Genomic DNA, 20881 nt, shown 5'->3' on the forward strand with positions numbered 1-20881 from the left:
GTCTGCTGTGGGGTAGGATCCTCCGAGGATTTGAAATACCCCTCAGTCGAGTGGGGGTTCCGGGAGTTTTCGTGCAGGAAATTGTTAATATAAAAACTCGTTTTTTTTTTGAGGATTTTCGTGTACAATTTTCTATAATACAAAATAAGGGGGTTTATTTTTCAGAAAGTTGTTGGTGGGGGATAAAAGTTTCTCCATATCCCCGCACAACTTCAGAGAAGTTCTCTAATGGTTTTCAGTCATTATATAAGTAGAAATACAATTTTTCAGGAAACATACCCTCACTTTATTTTAACATTTAGATAGCCGGTATGTCGAGTCAAAATCGTAATAAAACATACCGTTTCCGCTTTTTTTTTTCACTTCGAAAACTGGGTAAAAGTATAGTTCGCAAGTCTTCCTTACCAAAGGTGTTAACTTTTTCCCTCTTTGCCTTAACTATGTATTCTCCAGATACATTGTAAAAATTACCTGGGTGGTTAACACAATCTCGAGGCATTGTAATAGTCATGAAAACACTTACACAAGAGAAAGGCGCGCACAAACTCATTGCGACACACTCAAACCTGCAGACAACTGAGCAACAGTGGAAGGGTGGCTGGGATGGAGGAAAATACAACAGGTTGCTTATTGCCAGAGTTCAATAGGTCGATTTTTTTCACAAATTGCAATATTGGGTGTAATAAAAAAATTCTGACCGTGTTCCTTTTCGGAAAAAATAAAACTGAAATTTTACAAAACAAACGTTGATAGTTCACATACGTGGAAACTTTATTAACAAAATTTTCTGAACTTCTTTTCAGGTAGCATATGTGAGTATTTTACCTGAATGTATGAGGTGTTTGCTACAGAGTTTATGTGTGAGTATCGCAAGTGCGTTGCAAACGTTTCTTAATTTCTCCAAATATTACATTTTTCCGTTTTTTTTTTTTAAATATTTCCATACTATTTTACTCCTCTTTTGTTTGAGCTATCTCTCTGATTTTTAATATACTACACATAAATGTATATGGTATGGGTTACTGAGCTTATGTTTGCGTAGCGTGACTGTCAGTGTTGCAAACTTTTCTAAATTTCTTCAAAAACCCGGTTTTCCCCGTTTTTTCAATATTTTTATTTTTCTGCTACAAATTGAGCGCAGTAGGTCCTAAATGATTACCATTAGAATTTGGGTATTATACGCTTTCCAACGAGGCATCATTTGTTATTCTGGGATAGTTAGTAAAGGAGCACAGATGCTTCAAACCTGCCGTTCTGCGATTTCCTTAAAATCTTAACCAAAATCTACTATAACTGACATTATTTCAAAATTTGAGGGTGCAGGGCGAAAACTAAGTTTAGATTCGTTTTTAGCAGCTCGAAAACTATAAGAAACGCTTTGTTTCATGAAAAAAGTCACTGTCGACCACTGTTATCATCTTGTACATTATAATATTTTGTGGGTATATATTATATAGGGATACTGAAAAACTTTTTTTCTGTAAATCACGATTTAAAATATTGGTATCCTACTAACCAATAAGACAGACTGAAAATCAATGCCACTAGTGTTCTCACGCTTTTTCTGGAATAGGTACGATTATCCGAGTTATACTTCCACGTAGAACCATTCATGACGAGTTAGAAAATCAAACTCGACCATCTTCGACTTCTGACGTTATTCGTGCTGCCTTATACATTTATGGCGTAAAGGGGGTTGCATGTCTTCCAGGCCTGTCCGACATTGATTTTCCTCATTTTACATCAAGTTGCACCGCGAGTATCAAACCATGGTCAAGACATATCATAGGCGGGTTGGTGCTGCTCTTATTGGTGAAAGATAAAAAAAAATATATATGCATTTGAACATAAAGCAAAACTATTTGAATTCGAATGTTTTTAACGCGCTTTTCGCTAGAAATTTGAATGGCGAAATACATTGTTTCGAGTTTTCGGTGAAACTCTTGAAAGAAAATATACTCATGATTTGTATCATCCCCGTAACTTAAGTTGTTTCCGAGATACTTGTATGAAGATTTTTAATTTTCGAATTTTCAGCAATATCTTCGAAATTCTAAGGAATTTGAAATTGAAATTTCGACCAAAGTTATCTTTGGATATGAGATACATTTAGTATTAATATCATAGCAATCCGTGTAAGAGCACTTTTCGCCGTCTTATTCGGCTACACCCTTTACCATTCTTCTCATCAAATTTACCATTCTGATTAAAATTTACGACTATGCCCTCCAAAGTTATCTTTCTGGCCAAAATGTGCCACTCTGCCATCCAAATTTACCATTCTGATAGAAATTTACTATCCTTTGCCTTATATTTACCATCCTGACCGAAATTAACTATTTTCCCCATAAATTTACCATTCTCAAAAAAAAAAATATATATATATAATTCTTTCCATTAAATTTACCATTCTTACCAAATTTTAATATTATACAATCTAAATGTAGCATTCTGACCAAACTTTACCGTTTACCACCCTGATTGTAAGAATTGTAAAAAAAAAAAATGTTAACATAAATTCATTGCCTCAAAAATTGGTTCTGATTTCGAATTTTACATTCTATTTATATCGGAAGCGGAAGATTTTTTTAAAACTTCCAATTTTAATATTAGATCTCTATAGTTTAATGATACGATATGGTTTTGGAGTTTTAGGCCCCTTTCATCAGCGAGACTATATGAAATGTGGATTTACAGCTTAACGTGGGATCCGAACTACATGAGCTCCCGCCAGAAATCGAACCCAGGTCTTACACGCCAAATGCACACGTGCTAGCTCTTAGCCAAATGAAGTTCCCCCGTAGTTTAAAAATCATCCGCAGTTTGGTAGTGTGAAAAGAAATTCATTTGTATTTGTATTACTATTTTAATATCGAAGAAAGAAACCAATAAATTCTTGTTGTCGTACTTGCAGAGCTGAAGGTTAACATACTTTTAGGGGAACAGGAACACCAACTGTAATGGAAAATTTTGAAAATTTCTAATGCCCCATTCTAAAAATGAATGGAATTAAATTCCTAGTGATATGTCTCACAATTATGATCTGTGGCCTAAATGAAAAAGGACGACTATTCGAAGTGAATGGTAATGACATAATTGGTGAAATGAGGATGTAGGAGGAAACGAGAGAACGCCGAGAAAATAACACAAACCCAATATTGTTCGCCATGAACTCGCATGATCTAGAATCGAATCAAGAACCCCTTGCAGCAGAGCTGAGCACTCTACTACTGAACCAACGTGCACTTTGGTTCCACTCGAGACCTCAACGAATTTAGTAACATCAGTTTCCAACCGTTAGTAAAACTTTAAAATGGTCACGGTGTTGTAATATTCGGTAGAGAAGTCTCTCCCGCTCAGTGCAGCTTGGAGAGTTAGGTAGGATATGACCAGTTAACAACTGATGTCTCTTGCCTCGTATCCGCTTTTATAGCCAGTCTTGGAGGCGGAGTCTGTGGAGGGGTTGAAGGGGCCCTCTTCGTACGTTTTCGTGTTCTCTTCGTGTTTTCTCGGAGATTACATCCGTCGACTGCTTGCTGGTGCTTGTATTTCGAACATTGTATATATAAAACACAACAACTTTCTGGTACTTCGATACCTGATGAGACATTATTAACATTCGTACAGCATTTCGTAACGATTGCACAAACGATCAAATACTGGAAAACATACAAGAAGGAAGAGATAGGAAATGGGAAGATAGTGAGTCCCTTACCTGAAAGTTGGTGGTGGATTGCCTTGCGCTGCGCAACTAATATGGACATCGCTTCCCTGTTCTGCGGTTAGAGAGCTCACAGCGCGTTGGACTAGTCTCGGGGGCATGCTGTTTGAAGCATCTACAAAAAATAAAGTCAGAATGAACTTTTGAATTATGTGATATAAAGTATCTTATTAAGAGTGACAAATATAGATTACTTTGAGTTAGTAAGCGGATTAATCGTAAAACACACACACACACACAAAAAGACTACAAAAACATATTTCCTAAGATGTACTCCACAAATATGTTATGAATTTTAAAATAATGGAATGATTCAGTAAGCTACCTTATTATACGGAACACATCTACGTTATACATAATAAATGTATACAGGGTGTTACAAAGTAGTAGCTCCTTTTTGAATATATAGATTCAGCCACATAATGCTGCTATAAACTTAATAGTTCTTGCATTGTGTTTCCCAATCTCATAATGTCTGCCATTGTTAAGCCATCGTTGACAACACCGTAGAAGAAAGCAGAATTCACATGTAATTGATGATACTGTGTGTTAGAAGCACAAATACATTCAATTTTCTTCCTCATATACATCATTTCTCGTTGTATATGATCCTACATTTTATCATTTAGTGTGCCCGAAAGGGAGAACTTCAAGGGTGTCATGTTCGTATATGAAGGAGGTTAATTCACAAATCCCCTTTATGCCAACTGTATCTGTGATATCGATAAAATGTCTCACATCACAAAGTATGACGATACATTATTATGTTTAAAATAAAACGTATTTTCTACATTTGTAGGTAGAAGACACGTTTGACTGGCTCTTAAAGGACAAAGTCCCGATCAAGGAAACTGTGGATAGCTCAATTTAAAAAAGAAAACTGCATTTTCGGAATCGTCTCATTAAGCCTTTTCATCTGGTATGCAACATAAAATTGTTTAATATCATTTAAGTTTTTTTTTTTAAGTATATGACGTTTAGTATCTGCATATTAAATTTTATGTGGCACCATTATACATTATAGTTTCTAAGATTATGACAATACTTCTTAAGGTTCAATGTTTAGACAGATAACTGTAAGTGCCCTGTCCTGATTGTCCTCATTATTTATATTTTTAATATTAGGGATACCCTTCATAATATTAACATTTGAAATTTACATTGTTTACATTGTTTCCTTTTTCTACATGAGAAAAATAAGAAAAAATAGTCTTCAGTATTTGTTTCTACATTTGTAATTTGACCTTGTTTTGTTTTCAGAATTGGTGTTTTGCTGCACTAAGCATTTCATCTATATGTTTCTTTTCCTTGAGAATTTGTTTCACCTCATTTTTAGTTGGCTTTATTTGTGTTTTCCGGCCGTGTGTTTCAACACATTTGGTCTAATTTTGTCTAGTTCCAATTTGTTTCATTTCTGATTTCACCTATGCATGTGTTTTCTTTCCTTGTCCTTTTTCACATACACTGTGTGTCAAGGGACTGATGTCATTGTCTGGTTCAATGCGATGTTCTATACGTTGTCCGAAAAAACGATGTGCACTTTCTCGCTACACGGCTCCTTCATTTCTTATTTGAAAAACCTCTTTGCTGGTTGGGTTTCCCTGAATTATCAACTTTGTAGGTCTCTATATTGTTTCCTTTCTTCCTCCTTCTTTGTCTGTAGTTCATTCACTCATCTCTCCATTTAGACTGCTAGTTTTCATCTGTTTCCTTGGGTGTGATTTAAGAATGATAATTTAAGACATTGGCTTGCTTTTTGTGCTAGTTTGTTGTCAAATAATGCCCTTTTTAATTTGCTTGGTTGTCTTGTTCTTTAGTGTGTCTCGTTTTTCTTTCATTTGTGGTGCGATCTTACACTTGAGAAATATATGTTCCGGCGTTGCGTTGTATTCTATCCACTCACAGTTTGAATTGGTTTTGAAAGCAAATATATGGAGATTTGTTTTCATGAGCCGTATCGACTTAGAAAAGTGTATGATTCCTTGAGAAGGTACTATGTGATTTAATTTAAGACGTCATTTGATGCTTGAGAGATTTCAAATACTCTTCTTCCTGTTTTGATACTGTACCCTCTTTCCTCACATCTACTTCGTATTTGTTCTCCTGTTTCGTTTCGTGAATATGCGGCTGATCCTATGTTGAGAATCATTTTGTCCTGTTCATTTTACTTTAATCAGTACTTTGCGTTCGTTTGTTTCTTCTCAACGTTAGATGTGGAATTTCTTGAATAGTCAATATGGAATTCAAAGGTGGTTTGATGTATGCTCCTGTGATCCTGATCAGTATTCCTCTTTGTGTTCTATATATGGCTTGATTCATTTTGACGTTTCATCTGTCTATGTCTTCAAATGCTGCTCTCGTAGCCTATTTTTGACTCAAATATTGTGTAATGGTATCTGCGTATTATTTGTTGTAAAAGATGCTTACAATGTTATAATGTACATTACGCGCTGTTATAATGTGTTTCTTGATTATTATTATTATTATTATTATTATTATTATTATTATTATTATTATTATTATTATTTGCAATATGATCCCTAGATATTTATGCTCTCTTGTTCTTTTGATGTTGGTTCTTCTAACTTTTATTATATGATTTCTACAAGCTTCCGTAGAATAGCATACATTTTGATATCTCGGCTGAAATTTGCAGTTTACTGTTCTCAAACCATGCGTTGAGCTTTCCAATGATGATGAGTCCTTTTTAATATATTTTTTTTCTGATGTTGACGCACACACACACACAGACAAAAAAGATACATATATCTTCTGTATATGTTATCGCTCCTGCCATTTTTGGTAAATTGTTTAGTTGTTTCAGAAAGGATTGAAAATTATATCCAAGAAAACTGAGCCGATGACTCATCCTTGGGGACAAACTTTCGCAGTTATTTTTATCGATGTTCCTATCGGGGGATACCTTTATATTTCTGTTTTGGCAATACTTTTTAAGTACGTTGTATAGTCCTGGTATAATTAGATTTCTCAAACTTTTGAAATGTGACACACATTGTTCAATGCTCCAAGAATGTCCACGAACAAAGCTGCAAGATACTCTTTAATCTCTCTTATTTCTAAGTATATTGGGTCGAATAATCTTCTGACAAGGGATATAGTGACCTCAAAATCTCAGAATCACACGAAAATATCCTTAGAGTGTAAATTGGTGAACCCAAAAACGGTGGTATGAGCCATTCACAAGTAAACCTGTGCGTCTTACCACGAAATACGTTTGAATGATCACCTGACATTAAGAGAAGAACAGAGTAACATATCCAAAGTCTAACAGCAAGAGAAAAACTAGGTTAAGAGAAGATACAACTTATCGATATAGCAATAAGACTAAAAAAAATACACAAATTGCAATGTGGAGACCCGATTGAAATATTTATTTCTGTTTAAAATAAGTACGCTGTCTGAATAACAAACCTTTCCCACTGATCTGATAGTGTTGGCCCGCTATTCATAACGTTACCTATGTTTTCTTTCATCATAATCTCACAACTGATTCAGCAAATAGAGATAGATGTGATGACTATAAAATTATTCGCCTTATATCAAATGCAGCAGAAATTATGCATCGAATACTGACCAGAATATTATATGGAGAAACGAACGAAAAAGTTGAGAAAGAACAGTTCGAGTTCAGAAGAATAGTGGTAGAAGAGATACAATTGGATTATTAAGGACAATGAGTGAAAAGTTTGTAGAAAAAGGGAATGAGGTGTTTGATGAATTTATTGATCTAGAAAATGGTTTTGGCCGCGAGAATTTGGAATTCTAAAGAAGGTTGAGTTAGGAAGATCAAAGAATCATAAGAAATTTATATGTGAAACAACAAGTAACTGTTGGAATAAGAAAGGAAATGGCAGAGGAGGCTGACATTGGAAGGAGAGTTTGACTGGCGTGCTGCTTCTCGCCAACATAATTTAATACATATTTAGAAGAGATAGTGAACGTGAATACGTAATTTCGGCAAGAGATAGAATGATTAGGTATATACAATTTGCAGATGATATGAACTTGTTGCAGAATGTGAAGAGAAGATCAATAAGATGTTGGTAAACTTGAGTGAGTGTTCAAGAATATAGGATGAAAATACATATTAGAAAGAAAAAAAACAATGGTGATTGGAACGACGCGGTCGAAATCAATCATAATAGGAGGGGAGAGAATAGAAAGGTAGCTATTTTTCGATATCTGGGTAGTAATATTATTACGAAACAAAACAAGGATAGAAATAGCGAAATAAGCGTTTAAAAGAGAATAGCTATTTTGTGGGTCCTTGAATAGAGAGTTGAGAATCATTGTTTTGTGTGGAGCATTTTATTGTATGGGATAGGAATATGGATATTATTTAAAAAAAAGGTGATGATAAATGACGGGAAGCTTTCGAAAAATGGGTGTGGAGAAGAATGGAGAGAATTATGTGAATCAAAAGACAAAAGGAATATGAGTAGATATTAGAAACGGTAAAGCAAAAGAACATATTTAGATACTATTTAAAACAGGGACAGAAATTGGTTGTGACACTGGCTGGGAAGGAATTGTATAATGAGGAACGAGCTATCGGGTGTGATTAGCATGAAGGAAAGGGAGAAGATGAAGGAGGCTACAATTGGTAGACGATGAAAAAAGAAAGTAGTATGTGAAGACGAAGATGTTAACGGAAGACCATCTGGCATGGAAGTTTCTCAGTTCCGCCAAATTAGCACTCAATAATGGCAGATTATCTATGATGATGATGATATATATGGTTATCAAACCAATAGAAAGATATGGAGGTATAAATACGTCAGATATGTGCGTTGCAATGCTCAGACGTCGACCGCTCGTGATACTGTGTATAGAGAAATTCAGAGCTATGCGAGAAGAAACAGAACAGCAGTATCCAATGAAATGAGCAGTCGTTAGTAGCACAAAATGGAAACATCTCAGATTTTCAACGAGTGCTAATTTCTGTCAATCAGTTATCTGATGCAAACGTGGCAAAAATGGCGAATGTGTTGAATTTTTCGAGAGACGCTATGCAAGGTGATAACAAAACTTACGGCAAAATCACATTAGCAAAGAACAACAGTGGTCATAAGAAAACTATGAGTGACTTGTCCGAGCATTAAACCGAATTGTCTCTCAGAATCGTCTTGCGGTTGCGCTGCAAGTGAATGAGGGTTTTAAGCAGCACCTCCTATAGCATGTGTCGACAATCACAGTCCGTCGAGAGTTATTAAACATACGGAGTCAAGTTTCACGGACGAAACCGTTGATAAAGGAAAATAATAAATTAATACGACACCAATGGTACCGCGAAAGTGCAATATGGGACGCTGATGACTGGAAATGTGTGATACGGTCGAATGAGTAACCGTTCAACTAATTGTAGATCATGTGTTATGCTTATGTGTGGCAGCACCCAAATAAGGGTAAGATCTCGGTGTCTGCGGCCAATCGTCAAAAAAAGCGGCGGCTGCGGGATACTATGGGCCGCATTACCCTGGTTCCAAGTTGATCCTGCTTTAATGTTTAGCTATCGCGTCGCTATATGTGATTGCGTCGCCATTTTAGGTGACCGTGTGCATCCTATGGTCAAAATGTTGATTGAATGAAATTACACCTTCTTCCCTGATGACACTGTACCTATTCACATCTCGAATTGTAGAGCTACTACTAACGGTGCTTGTGTAGTTTCAGGGACATCGAAATGATATTGAACATATTTCCTGGCCTGTCCCATTCCCAGATCTTAACACGATTGAACATTTGTGACCCGTTTTGAAGGTACGATTTCTACGCATATTTCAGCCTCCATTTTCTCATATGGAACTAAATTGTGTCCTGCAGGCCGAATGATGTAATATCCCACTTGCTATCCTTTACGACATCTACGACTCTATTCCACGACACCTCAGATCTGTTCTGAGGGAGAAAGAAAGTGGAACGCCTCATTAATCTGGTAAACAGCACTGTTTCTAGGTTTAACGTGGTGTTGCAGAATAAACATGTGTCACTGTGTATTATAAAAGCTATTAGATGAACACGCCTAACAAGGATGAAACACGTCAGTGATATGGTAAGCTTAATTCTGCTCTAGAGACTTCTAGTTCGAATATTTTGGATAAGGATTAGGCGCTGAATCGGCTTAAAAGAGTGGAAGAAGAAAAATATATATATAACAAGACTCTCGAAATATAGGGTGTACCAATCCCATCTTGCTTATTTTGGTACAAAACGAGATTCATTGCGTTCTTTTGGTCTGTGGCAATGTACTTTTGGATTTATTATAACATTAACTTAGTTGTTGTCTATTGAAAATCGGTTATTACTGGTCTCTGCAACGTACAAAATTGTTGCACTACCATATGATATTGAGTAAAGTACTCTACGTGCTTATTTCAACATATTTACTTTTTAGCATAATATATTATGTCAGTTTTAGATACTGCTTTAGTTCTGTTATTTCTTTGACAATCTTTATTGTTATTTATCAGTTTCAAGTACAGAATATAATTGATATTGAACAATCCTAATTGTGGAATGCCTTACAGCCTATCCTCTTCTTTTTTAAGTATTAACAACCGGCTGGCATTCTAATCGGGATTGAGAACATTATCGCCTCGCCCGATTGTATAAACGCGACTAAGCTCTTGGGTCTCGGAATGTTGACTTCAAAGTATGTATTTTACAAATTAAAATGCCCCCAGTGCAGCGTGATGCATGGCTAAATTGATTGGTTGCCTACCTTGTCCCTGGACACTCTTTCACTTGTTATCACCAGAACTGTAGTTTTGTCTCTCATGTTAGAGTTTAACGATTAAGTAAACTAACTAGTTACACTCCACCAAGCTTGTCCTTTCGTCATTATTATTATACATGCTAGTATTATCTAACGTACTACCTAAATACATGAAATTAATCCCACTTTAATATGTCTTAAATAAGAAGATTGTAACACTGGATAAATACAATACTAACAATGCTCGTTATGACTTGCAATTCCAACCTAATATATCGACATCTAGTAAATATTTTACACGCTTTTTTTGGGATTTCTATTTTCCTGATATAGGTCAATTTTCTCGATCCATAAAACATTATCGCTCATCTTCAACAAATATATTTCGTAGTTGACAGATATTTAGGTTGTTTAATTAATTAATTGAGTAATTAATTAATATTTATCTCTTTTGTCAGCAGCAAGCCAAGTTGTACAAGACCTACAGCTTAAAGTGGGTCTCAACGAAGGGTAGACTGAAGCGATTCTCCACCAGGAGTCGAACCTGAGACTTTGTGCACTAGATGCACAGATGCTAGCCACGAAACCAACAAGGGGTAGAAATGTGGATGATACTTGTTAGCATGTGTTAGTACTCACTGTGTCATTGAATGATACTTGATATGCCAATACACAAGGAAAGATAATAATATGAGTACTGCAATATAATAGCATGGAGACAAAGTTCTTCATAACTTAATTTAAACAAAGATAGCATTCTTTGTAACTTTCATCAGCGTAGTCTCTAGCACGTCGAACGCTGTAATTATTAACTTAGGTAAAAATCAACGAACAACCGCATGGGAAAGCCTACCCTGACTCAGTGAATAAATAGTTGTGTATGCAGTATTGATCCATTGAAGTCAACATCGGTTTATACTGTACCACTGAGACTATATGAGTAAGAGCTTGGTCCTTAAAGCGAAAGACAATGGGAACCGAAACCAGGACCACAAAGCGATAGGCACTTTGCAATGAAAAGACATTAGGATGAGGTATTTTCTTGATCATAACAGGTATGCCAATATTACCGATAAGTAACAGTGAATGACTACAGAACTTTGAAATGTTGCTATAGAGAAAAATATATAAACTTGTCTGGAAGAAATGACAATTAATAAGGAGGTATTTCAAACATAAGAGACACAAAAGTATTGAAGATAACTAAAAAGAGGGGAGAGAAAAAATGGAGCTACCTTGGCCCCAGTTCTTGAAAATTTTTAACAACCACTTTAAGGTCAAATCTAGGTCAAACTTGTAAGAGCTGTCTCCTTGTACAGTCACCCACATAAGTACCTGGACCCCGGGTAATGGAATTATAACAGTCAGGGGTTCAGGTACTTATGTGGGTGACTGTACTTGAATAAAGTGATTTCACATAAACATGCAAGCTGATTACACTTACTTTACTGACAACAAACGGTATAATACAGCAGTAATTCTCTCACAAAAGTTTAGGTCAATAAGCTAATCCAGATAGTGCATTAAAGAGCATAAAATACAAAGAAAAGTTAACAAATTCTATAGATTAGTTCTTGGAAATGAATGTTAAATGAGCTGAAACTGTTCGAGTTGCTTTAGTGTCAAGAACAATTAGTCTTAGTATTTTGTTCCCTCCTTAACAAGTTGAAAATTTTGATTTCTCGAACATATTTTGAGATGACTGCGAATAAAAATTGTCAATCAAAAACTGTCAGTAATTCCTTGGTTACTGTGAAGTCGTTCCTATTGGAGATTCTACTTACAAGGGAAGTGAGGCGTTCAAGCTAAACCCAGAAGATAACGTTAAAACAAATAATAATAATAAAAACTTCATGTTTTATGTTCTTTCCCCTCACCGTTACATTCAACTTACACAAGCTTATTTGCTTGGATACTGATGGAGAGGGGGGGTCATCATGGCCGAGTGGTAGAAAGCTTATCTGTGGTGCGTAGGGTCCTTGCCTTGATCCCGGTCAATTAAGTTTGTGGTGGACAGGATCGTCTCCGTGGGTTTTCTCTCAGTTATCTCATATCCTCCTACTTTCTCATTCCACCAATTCTTCCATCATAATTCGCTTGCCTTAGCCATCGTCTCCCTTAGCCTAAAGGGTACGATCGTAGGATGTTACACTGAAAGATATAATTTCAATTTACGACCAGCAACCTGCCAGTAAGATTAACATACTGTAGTATGTTTGTCTGACATTGAGTGTTTTGTACAAAGGCGGGTCCTAGCCCACTTACACTGACGTAGCCAGTTTACCTTAGGCACGGGCACAATTATCTGTCCTTTTCGTATGTGGTTTAGAAAGAATTAGGGAAATAGATAATTACGAGCTAGGGCAGAACAACTGGTTGATAATTAGAATTTGAGGTAACGTTTATGCAGAAACTGTGTAGAAGCCTGCGGTGGCTCAATAGTGGAGTGTATTTGGTGTGCGTTGTCCCTAGTTCAATTACAGCTCTGGCCAAGTGAGTTTTGTGGTAGGCAAACATCATATCTGTGATTTTTCTTGGGATTTCTCTGTTTCACTCTCATTTCCTTCACTTCACCATTTCATTCATTATCATAAACACCGTCTCCCAAAGCCTTTGAGCATAATCGTAGAACGGTAAACTAAAAAAACAGAAAAAAACTGTGTGAATATGGATTCATTATTACACAGGCAATCAGGTGAACATGACAATTCATATTCTTGAGAGAGAAAACACTCTCAGTTCAAGGAGACAATTGCACAGACGTATTTACAATAGCATTTTGATACACGATTCCCGGCGGGAGCTCATGTGGTTCGGATTCCACGTTAATCAGTAGGTCCACGTCTCATATAGCCTCGCTGCTGAAAAGGGACGTTAAACTCAAAATCAACTCAACTCAGCATTTTGATACAACATGAACTGTACCAGCAAATAACATGATTTGAAAACCATTCATAATATAACTCATTAACGACCTCTTTTTATTATAAAACACTGATTTCATTATATCTCACATTCATTACTGATTCCTATAGGGGGTATAAGAGAAATCACTTTGAGAGTAACAAATGGCCAATGATGTGAAACGCACCTGACACAGTCACACGGCCTCGGGAGCTTCTCTTGCGTTCGCCAGTCAGAAGATGAAGTGTTAGGCAGCTGTAGCGTGGAGAACCATCTTCAGATCTTGCGTTTCGAATGTGTAAATTTCCTGATGATGTCACTACATAACGACCACCTGTAAAGAAAAGATAAAACTTTGGTCGTATTTCATTCAGCTCTGGAAAATAAATTATGGCGTAAGACACAAGGGCTTCTTCTTAAGAAAGAAAAGAAAAACATCTTCACACATCATACTGATTTATTATATGTACGATTGAGAAAATTCTACTATAACAAAAAAAAAGTATATTTCTGCTGAAGAATATAAAAGTTGAAGGTAAATAATATTACACGATATTACTTGATTATTTAGTCTGTTCGGACAAAATTGTGCTATATTGTGTGTCACTTAGCCGAATTAATTTTCTAGAAATTTAGAATGTATGCTTACGTTCTCCCAATGTCCTGTGCCAAATTAAATGTTAAAGGAATAAATGTAACCACAACCTCAGAATGTATTACCAGTAGCTGTTAGATAAATAACTTTAATAGTATTTAAGTTTAAATAAGCGTCATTTGACGGACAAACGAAGCTCTACCCTTCGATTCTGAAGTATGATTTAATGTTCCCTTCCCTTTTGAATTCATTGAGAAGCAGTGACTTAAAAGTATCATATTCTATGAAGTTGTAAATAATATACGACTAAAAATCAAATACTAGAACTCCATGAAAGTATTACGTAATCCAGTCATCGGAGTGGGATGAGTTTTCTGGTATATTTTAGCCAAATATATTGAAATACATGGTGAGTTTGAGACACCCAAACTGCGCTATGTGTACATACTACTTAGGGTGGTCCCCGGTTTTCGACTTGCGAGTTATTTTTAAGTCTCAACCCTGGTTCCATATCGGACGAAAATAACACAAGAGAAATATTAGCTCAATATAATAATACTAAATGGTGCTCCAAGCGACCTGATGTTTTCAAAACATTTACAATATACAAAATGAGAAAAAGTTACTTTGTATATTTGGAACGGCTACAAAAAGTAATACCATATCTGGGATAAGGGTAATGAAGGCAGAACAATATCTATTACTGTATAGTACCATCACAACTGCTATCTTGGAATTAGGTTCAAAATTTGCAATAGAACGGGGCATGCGATGTGTCGTATGGGGTTGTTTTGCACCCAGAAACACATATATGACGTTACTTCCAACTTATATTTCAATTTTTAACAGTTGTTATCTTCATAGCATCTGTTAATTAACTTGCAATTGTATTTTCAAATTACCAAAGTACATTCGCTTCATATTGTATACAGAACAGTTTAAAAGCTCTTGCTATAAAACAGCTGTTTATAACTTGATTTTTAAATAATGATATTGCAATGAAATACATTTTAAATTGTACGATGATCTACAGATCATTGGTTAGCAACACTATCACAATGATGAGGTTGGCAACACTGAAAACAACAAAGGACATGAAAATGACAGCGGTACAAGAGAAAGTACAGTGCGTGTGTTTGTGTGGGTATGCAGAACAGAATTCGGGTGTGTTGGTGCAGCGAAACTTCAGACGAGTGTACGAAAAGAAAAGAAAACCATGATATCGGGACTAGGAGTATAAAGAGTTGGCACAACAAGTTTCTGGATACCGAGAGTGTTTGTGATATGCAAAGAAGTGGTTGGCCGCCAGTGAACCGAAACACGTCGCAAAAGGTTGTCGACAGCCTTGGGAGAAGTCCAAGAAAATCGATTCCGCGGCGGTCCTTGGAGTTAGGAATCCCTCAATCAACAACGTGTAAGATAATGCGTAAATATTTTAAAGCCAAACCGTACAAGATTAAATTTGTGCATGAACTGGCATGAACTGAAGAAGATCAAGACACATAGACTGGAATTCTAAGAACTGATTCTGAAACGACTCGATGGTGACAGGGAACTTCTGCAGTTACTCATGCGCTCAGATGAGGCAATTTTCCGTGTTCCAGGGAGGGTAAACAAGCACAACTGTCCTGTTAGGGGAACAGAAAACCCTCCTGAACAAGGAACGCACGAAACAGACATCCCGAAAATGAATCTATGCTGCGCCGTACCAATGGACCATCTCATAGGCCCACTTTTCTTCGACGAAAATACTTTGACAGGGGAGACATATCTTCAAATGTTTACAAATTTCCTGATGCCCGAATTGGTTAGGTTGAAAATCAAGGATCGCATCAACTAACCCTCACATTTTGAACAAGTCGTCAGGGACTACCTTGACCGTGAGCTACCTGGCAGATGGATTGGGCGCAGAGGCCCCACCCCTTGACCACCCAGGTCCCCCGATTTGACACCCCGTGATATTTGGTTATAGGGTCACGTTAAGACACAGGTGTATGCGGAAAAATCAAATGACTTGCAGAACCCGAAAGCTAAGATTAGTGAACTGATCCATGACATTTGTGACGACGTCAGACGGAATAGCATCTACGAGTTTCGCCGAAGGTTGCAGGAATGTATAGATGTCAATGGAACCCAACTGGAGGTGTGGCGATGATGGCTGCGGTGTGTTTATAGATGATGATACAATATGTGTCAGGAAAATCTTAACATTTATTGCACTGCAATATGACATTTATAAAAAGTTATAAGCATTTGTTTCATAGCAAGGAAATTATAACAGCCCTGTACTATAAATGCATTCTGAATTTGAGGTCGCTTGGGCCAACATTTAATATTAGTCTTTTGAGCTAATATTTTTTCTGATGGGCTACTTTCGTCTGATATGAAACTATTTCAGGGAGTGAGGCTAAAAGAAATTTAAAAAAAAAAAAAAAAAACTTTGAAGTAGAAAAATAAGTACCACTCACAAGGAACGGACATGAACGTGTCATCCGGACATCCTAATCAAACCTAGAGCATTCGATAAAAAAAAAACAAAGATGCGTTTATGCACAAAAAATTAAGTGCCATGGACAACGGAGTAGGTCCCTGGGCCCCATTAATCCTGTTAGTATAAAGAAAATCATAGACTCGTAATGAAATAGCAATTGCATCAACACTGTTCATTGGAAACTCATGCTTTATAGTTCATTCTCTTCAGTATGAAACAAGCTTTCCAGAGGTGTTATGTATTGTTATGTATTGATAAAGGGAATAAGTATGAGAGGAAAGCGTGTATCGGTATACAAGCTTTTCCCTCATATCTATTCTATCAACACAAAACTTGGTACAGTCATTTTTTATCTCCTATAGTATTTTTCGGGATACATTTGGATTTGTGCCTTTACCCAGAGCCATTCCAGAGGGGCTCAAAGTTGATGGGAGGAACTTCTGGAAAGAATTTTCCCGATATTCTCGCAATTTTCCCTGTTCAACTACGTTATGGGCCCAATACAGAACATCTCTGGAAAGCTTGTTTCATACTGAAAAGAATGAACTATAAGCCATGACTTCCCAATGAACAATGTTGATGCAGCAACTATTTCACTGCGAGTCTACGATTTTCTTTATACTAACAGGGTTAATGGGCCCCAGGGACTTACTCCGTTGACCATGGCAATTTTTTTTTTTTTTACATAAACATATCTTTGTTATTCTTATCGAATGCTCTAGGATTGTTTCGGATGTCCGGATGACACTTTGATGTCCGTTCCTTGTCAGTACTATTGGGTACATGCAAAAGTTCTACCCATGTTTGGTGTGGATATGGAAGAGCAAAGAAAACTAAGTGTAACTCACGTAGGATTATGTTTATTCATGAGCATAGTCAATGACTTCTTGCCATATTTTATTTAGAAGATTAATCCCATGCCGATAAAACTCCGCAGGTTCGGAGTTAAAGAACTCTCATAAGGCAATTTTCACAACCTCCACATCAGCAAAGGTCTTCTCAGTAAAAGAGGTTTTAAAAGCGCAAATAAAGTGAAATGCCATTAACAGCAAGTTGACATTCCAAGCCGTTCCGGAGATATGATAAACATAGATAGAGTTCGTTATAGTGTTAAAAATTACATATCTGTGCGATTTAAAATACTATTGATATTTTTGTATGCTTCGCTAACATTATAGCAATAGACTTCTGTAGTTCAATCAAGTTCTTGCCATTATTTAACAATTTTAATGATCACATCTGTGTTACTTAAAATATATATGTATATATACTCACCCTGTACATTAATTCAATTGAATGAATATACGAACTCCCAAGGATTTTATCTTTAGTATGATTCACTGTATGTCAAATATATGTCTGAATAAAATAATGACACTCAAAAACTGTTTTTTTAGATAGTTCATTTTAAATGTATTTCCTTTGAAATATTATTGAAAAGAAAAATCAATACTCTCTTCACTTTCTTCTTTGTACTCAGCTGAACTGTTGTAAGTAAAGTTCATTTGCCCCGACTGTTAAATAACGTTTTAACAATGGAATAGGAAGTGGAACTGAAGTAAAGTGACTGTGATTTGGAGGAAGATAATGTACAGAGAGCTGAAAGGGGCAGAGTGGATCGAAGGGTTGGTCAGCACGAGTTCCCTTGCTGGTATTGACAGCTAAGTTATATAGTTTCCATCTTGTGGGGATGTCTACTGTAGAGATACCTAAAAGGGGAGAAGCAAATCACATATTGAATCGTCCAGGATTACTAGATCCACAAATCTCGAGTGTATATATATATGTGTATGTATTTGTGTGTGTGTAAGAATGGAAGACAGCAAACAAATGTTCCCTAGACTTTGTCCAAATGGCTGAGTTTCACTAAGAAAATAGCAAAGCGCCTTGGCAGCATTTCCATCTATATTGACTCTAGTGTCGGCTCTTAAGCTAGGTTGCATCAGTAAAAAATATGTTTTATTGCTTCATAAAAGCTTTATAAAATTCAGTGTTTCAAAAATGATTCGTAAATTCATGTAAATTTATTCAGACGTTTTAACATCGGATTTTGCTGTCACTTTGTAGAAAAGTAGATCAAGTATTTTTTCCCTAATAGATCAAGTTAGATTGAATATGATTTCCATTGGTGATTTGGCTGCGCCAATCTCGCAACAACATATCAGATTTTTCAACTGCCGCGTAAAGTCGTGCGAATTCAGCGAAAGTAACCAGTACAACCCTTTTGCCGCTAATAAGTGGCAGGCATACTGGGTGGATATTTGACATACTCGATACGAAAATTCCCTCCGATACTGTCGCAGCCTTCAATTATTCAATCAAAACACATCACACACTAGGGACCAGTCAATGTAACCATCTTTGTTACAACTGTCACTAGAGCTTGCGAAGGTGCTGTTCGGTAGTGCACACTACGTGAGTCAAAACTTCATCTATTTTTGCTGTAAAATGACAAAAAATGATTTTTGCAGTCTAAATAAATTTATAGTAATTTACTAATGTGCAAAGTCCATTTTAATGCAGCCTGTATGTTAGGTGAACTTTCTTCCCTTAGCATTTACCAATAAAACTTAAATGCTCAACAATCTGGTTTCTCTCATACCCTCCATTGATGGAAGCAATGTAAGTTATCTCCTTAACTAAATTATTTTTGGTTACAGCTGAATAAAGGTAATCAAAAGTCAGTCAGTTTTTAGTTAAATATACTACTCCGTGTTCATCACATCGACTGTTTCCATGAACATCTTTTCTCGCTTTCTTTAGCGAAGTACGATTTCTGTTAATGCATCTCTCAACTGATTCATAATATTAAGTGAAAAACGCAAATCATTTTTAAAACTTGGCCGGAACTGAATCTGAAGAAACTCGAGAAAAGTTATACACTGTATCCAGTTACCTATAACACAAGATAACTGCAAAATACATTCAGGGAGAAAATCCCCTCACGTCTGGGTAAAAAAGTATCTGGTTCGATGCCAGGTAATCCAAGTTTGTGGTGAACAACATCATGCTCTCGGATTTTATCGGGGTTATCACTTTTTTTCTATCATTCTCATTCCATCATTTTATCTTCATTCACTTTCGCAATCATCCGTCTGCTTTAGCCAAAAAGTTGTAATAGTGTGACGTCAAACCCTATATTTCGTTTCATTTTATTTTTAAGGAGAAAATTAATCCATTTATATGCTAAAAGTTTACATTCTAGTGTGTATAATCTGATAGCAGTACTTAATTCAAATACTGTTTCTGCTTCGACGACATTAGCCAGAAAACTTTGTTGTTTTTCTACGTTGTAGTTTAGTATTTGATTCTTCTGGCAACTTTTGACTCTTTCAACTTTACTCATTATATTCGATATTAATAGTGTGAATTACCCATGTCATCTTTATTTTTGAACGCATTGATTTAAATATCTGGACTTATTTCTCTGTTTTCCTCGACATGAAGTATAAGTTGATTTGTGTTATTTTACTCATTTTCCTTCAAGTTTAGTTAAATATCCCTTGTTTCTTCAAAACGAATTTACATTATACGGTTACCTAAAATAATGTTGATGATTATACATGGTATGTTCAAAAAGACACTGAACTTCCAAAATAACGCTCCAACCGGTAAAGGAAGCCCCTACGGCTACCGAGCACATCTGGTGCCAGGTCTAGACAACAAATTACCATTTACGATTTTTCGTAGTAACCGTTAGTTGGCGAGCTAACGCCGCTAAAGTGAGCACGCGCACAATCTGTTCGTCGAATTAGTGATACCGTGACAGTGGAAGAGCTTGACGAAAAACGTACATATGTGAAGTTTTGCTACAAACTTGGCAGAAATTTTAACCAAGCATACGTGGAGGACGTATGTGTCGAACACAGTACTACGAATGGTTTAAGCGTTTTGAAAAGAGCAGAATGTCGGTTCGTGAGGATTCTAGACCTGGGAGACCTTCCACATCAACAGATAACAACCATGTCAAGAGCGTTCGACATCTAATTCGTGAAAATCGTAGTTTAATAGTTCAAGAAGTTGCTAACGAAGTGGACATCAGCATAAAACCATGCCATCAATCGTGGACTGAAAAACTCCAGTCGTGTCGTGTTAGTTCAAAATTGGGTCTGCGTTTGGTGACTGACGATCAGAAACATAACCTTGTGGAAATCAGTCAGAAACTGCTTCCCACTGCAAATACCAGTGCAAACTTTTCCTGTTTACCAAACTTATAACCACTTTCAAAGGAAGTCGTTTCGAAACCATAGAGGAGATTCAGGACAATGTTTCAAGATTTTACGTGCCATCCCAGAAAGTGCATTTCAGGAGGTTTTCTAAAAATGGCGGATACGTTAGGAACTGTGTATTGACAGTAGAGGGACTATTTTGAGGGGAGACAGTGCTTAGGATGTTGTACAATGAGCGACGAATATATTATAGCTAAAGTTCAGT

At 36.4% G+C, this 20881-nt stretch overlaps 1 protein-coding gene across 3 annotated transcripts in view; it reads right to left on the minus strand.

Moving 5' to 3' along the window:
• LOC145674331 (cell adhesion molecule Dscam1-like) overlaps positions 1-20881 on the minus strand; it is a 1494831-nt gene that overhangs the window by 352524 nt on the left and 1121426 nt on the right. For all 3 annotated transcript variants that reach the window (XM_081744257.1, XM_081744259.1, XM_081744258.1), the window contains exons 6-7: positions 13549-13695; positions 3716-3836 (exon numbers count right to left, since the gene is read on the minus strand). In XM_081744257.1, the coding sequence (XP_081600383.1) occupies positions 3716-3836; positions 13549-13695 (268 nt within the window). The remainder of the gene's footprint in view (positions 1-3715; positions 3837-13548; positions 13696-20881) is intronic.

Source organism: Thermobia domestica, chromosome 17, assembly GCF_964235325.1.
Source record: "Thermobia domestica chromosome 17, izTheDome1.hap1.1, whole genome shotgun sequence".
NCBI classification, from domain to species: domain Eukaryota; kingdom Metazoa; phylum Arthropoda; class Insecta; order Zygentoma; family Lepismatidae; genus Thermobia; species Thermobia domestica.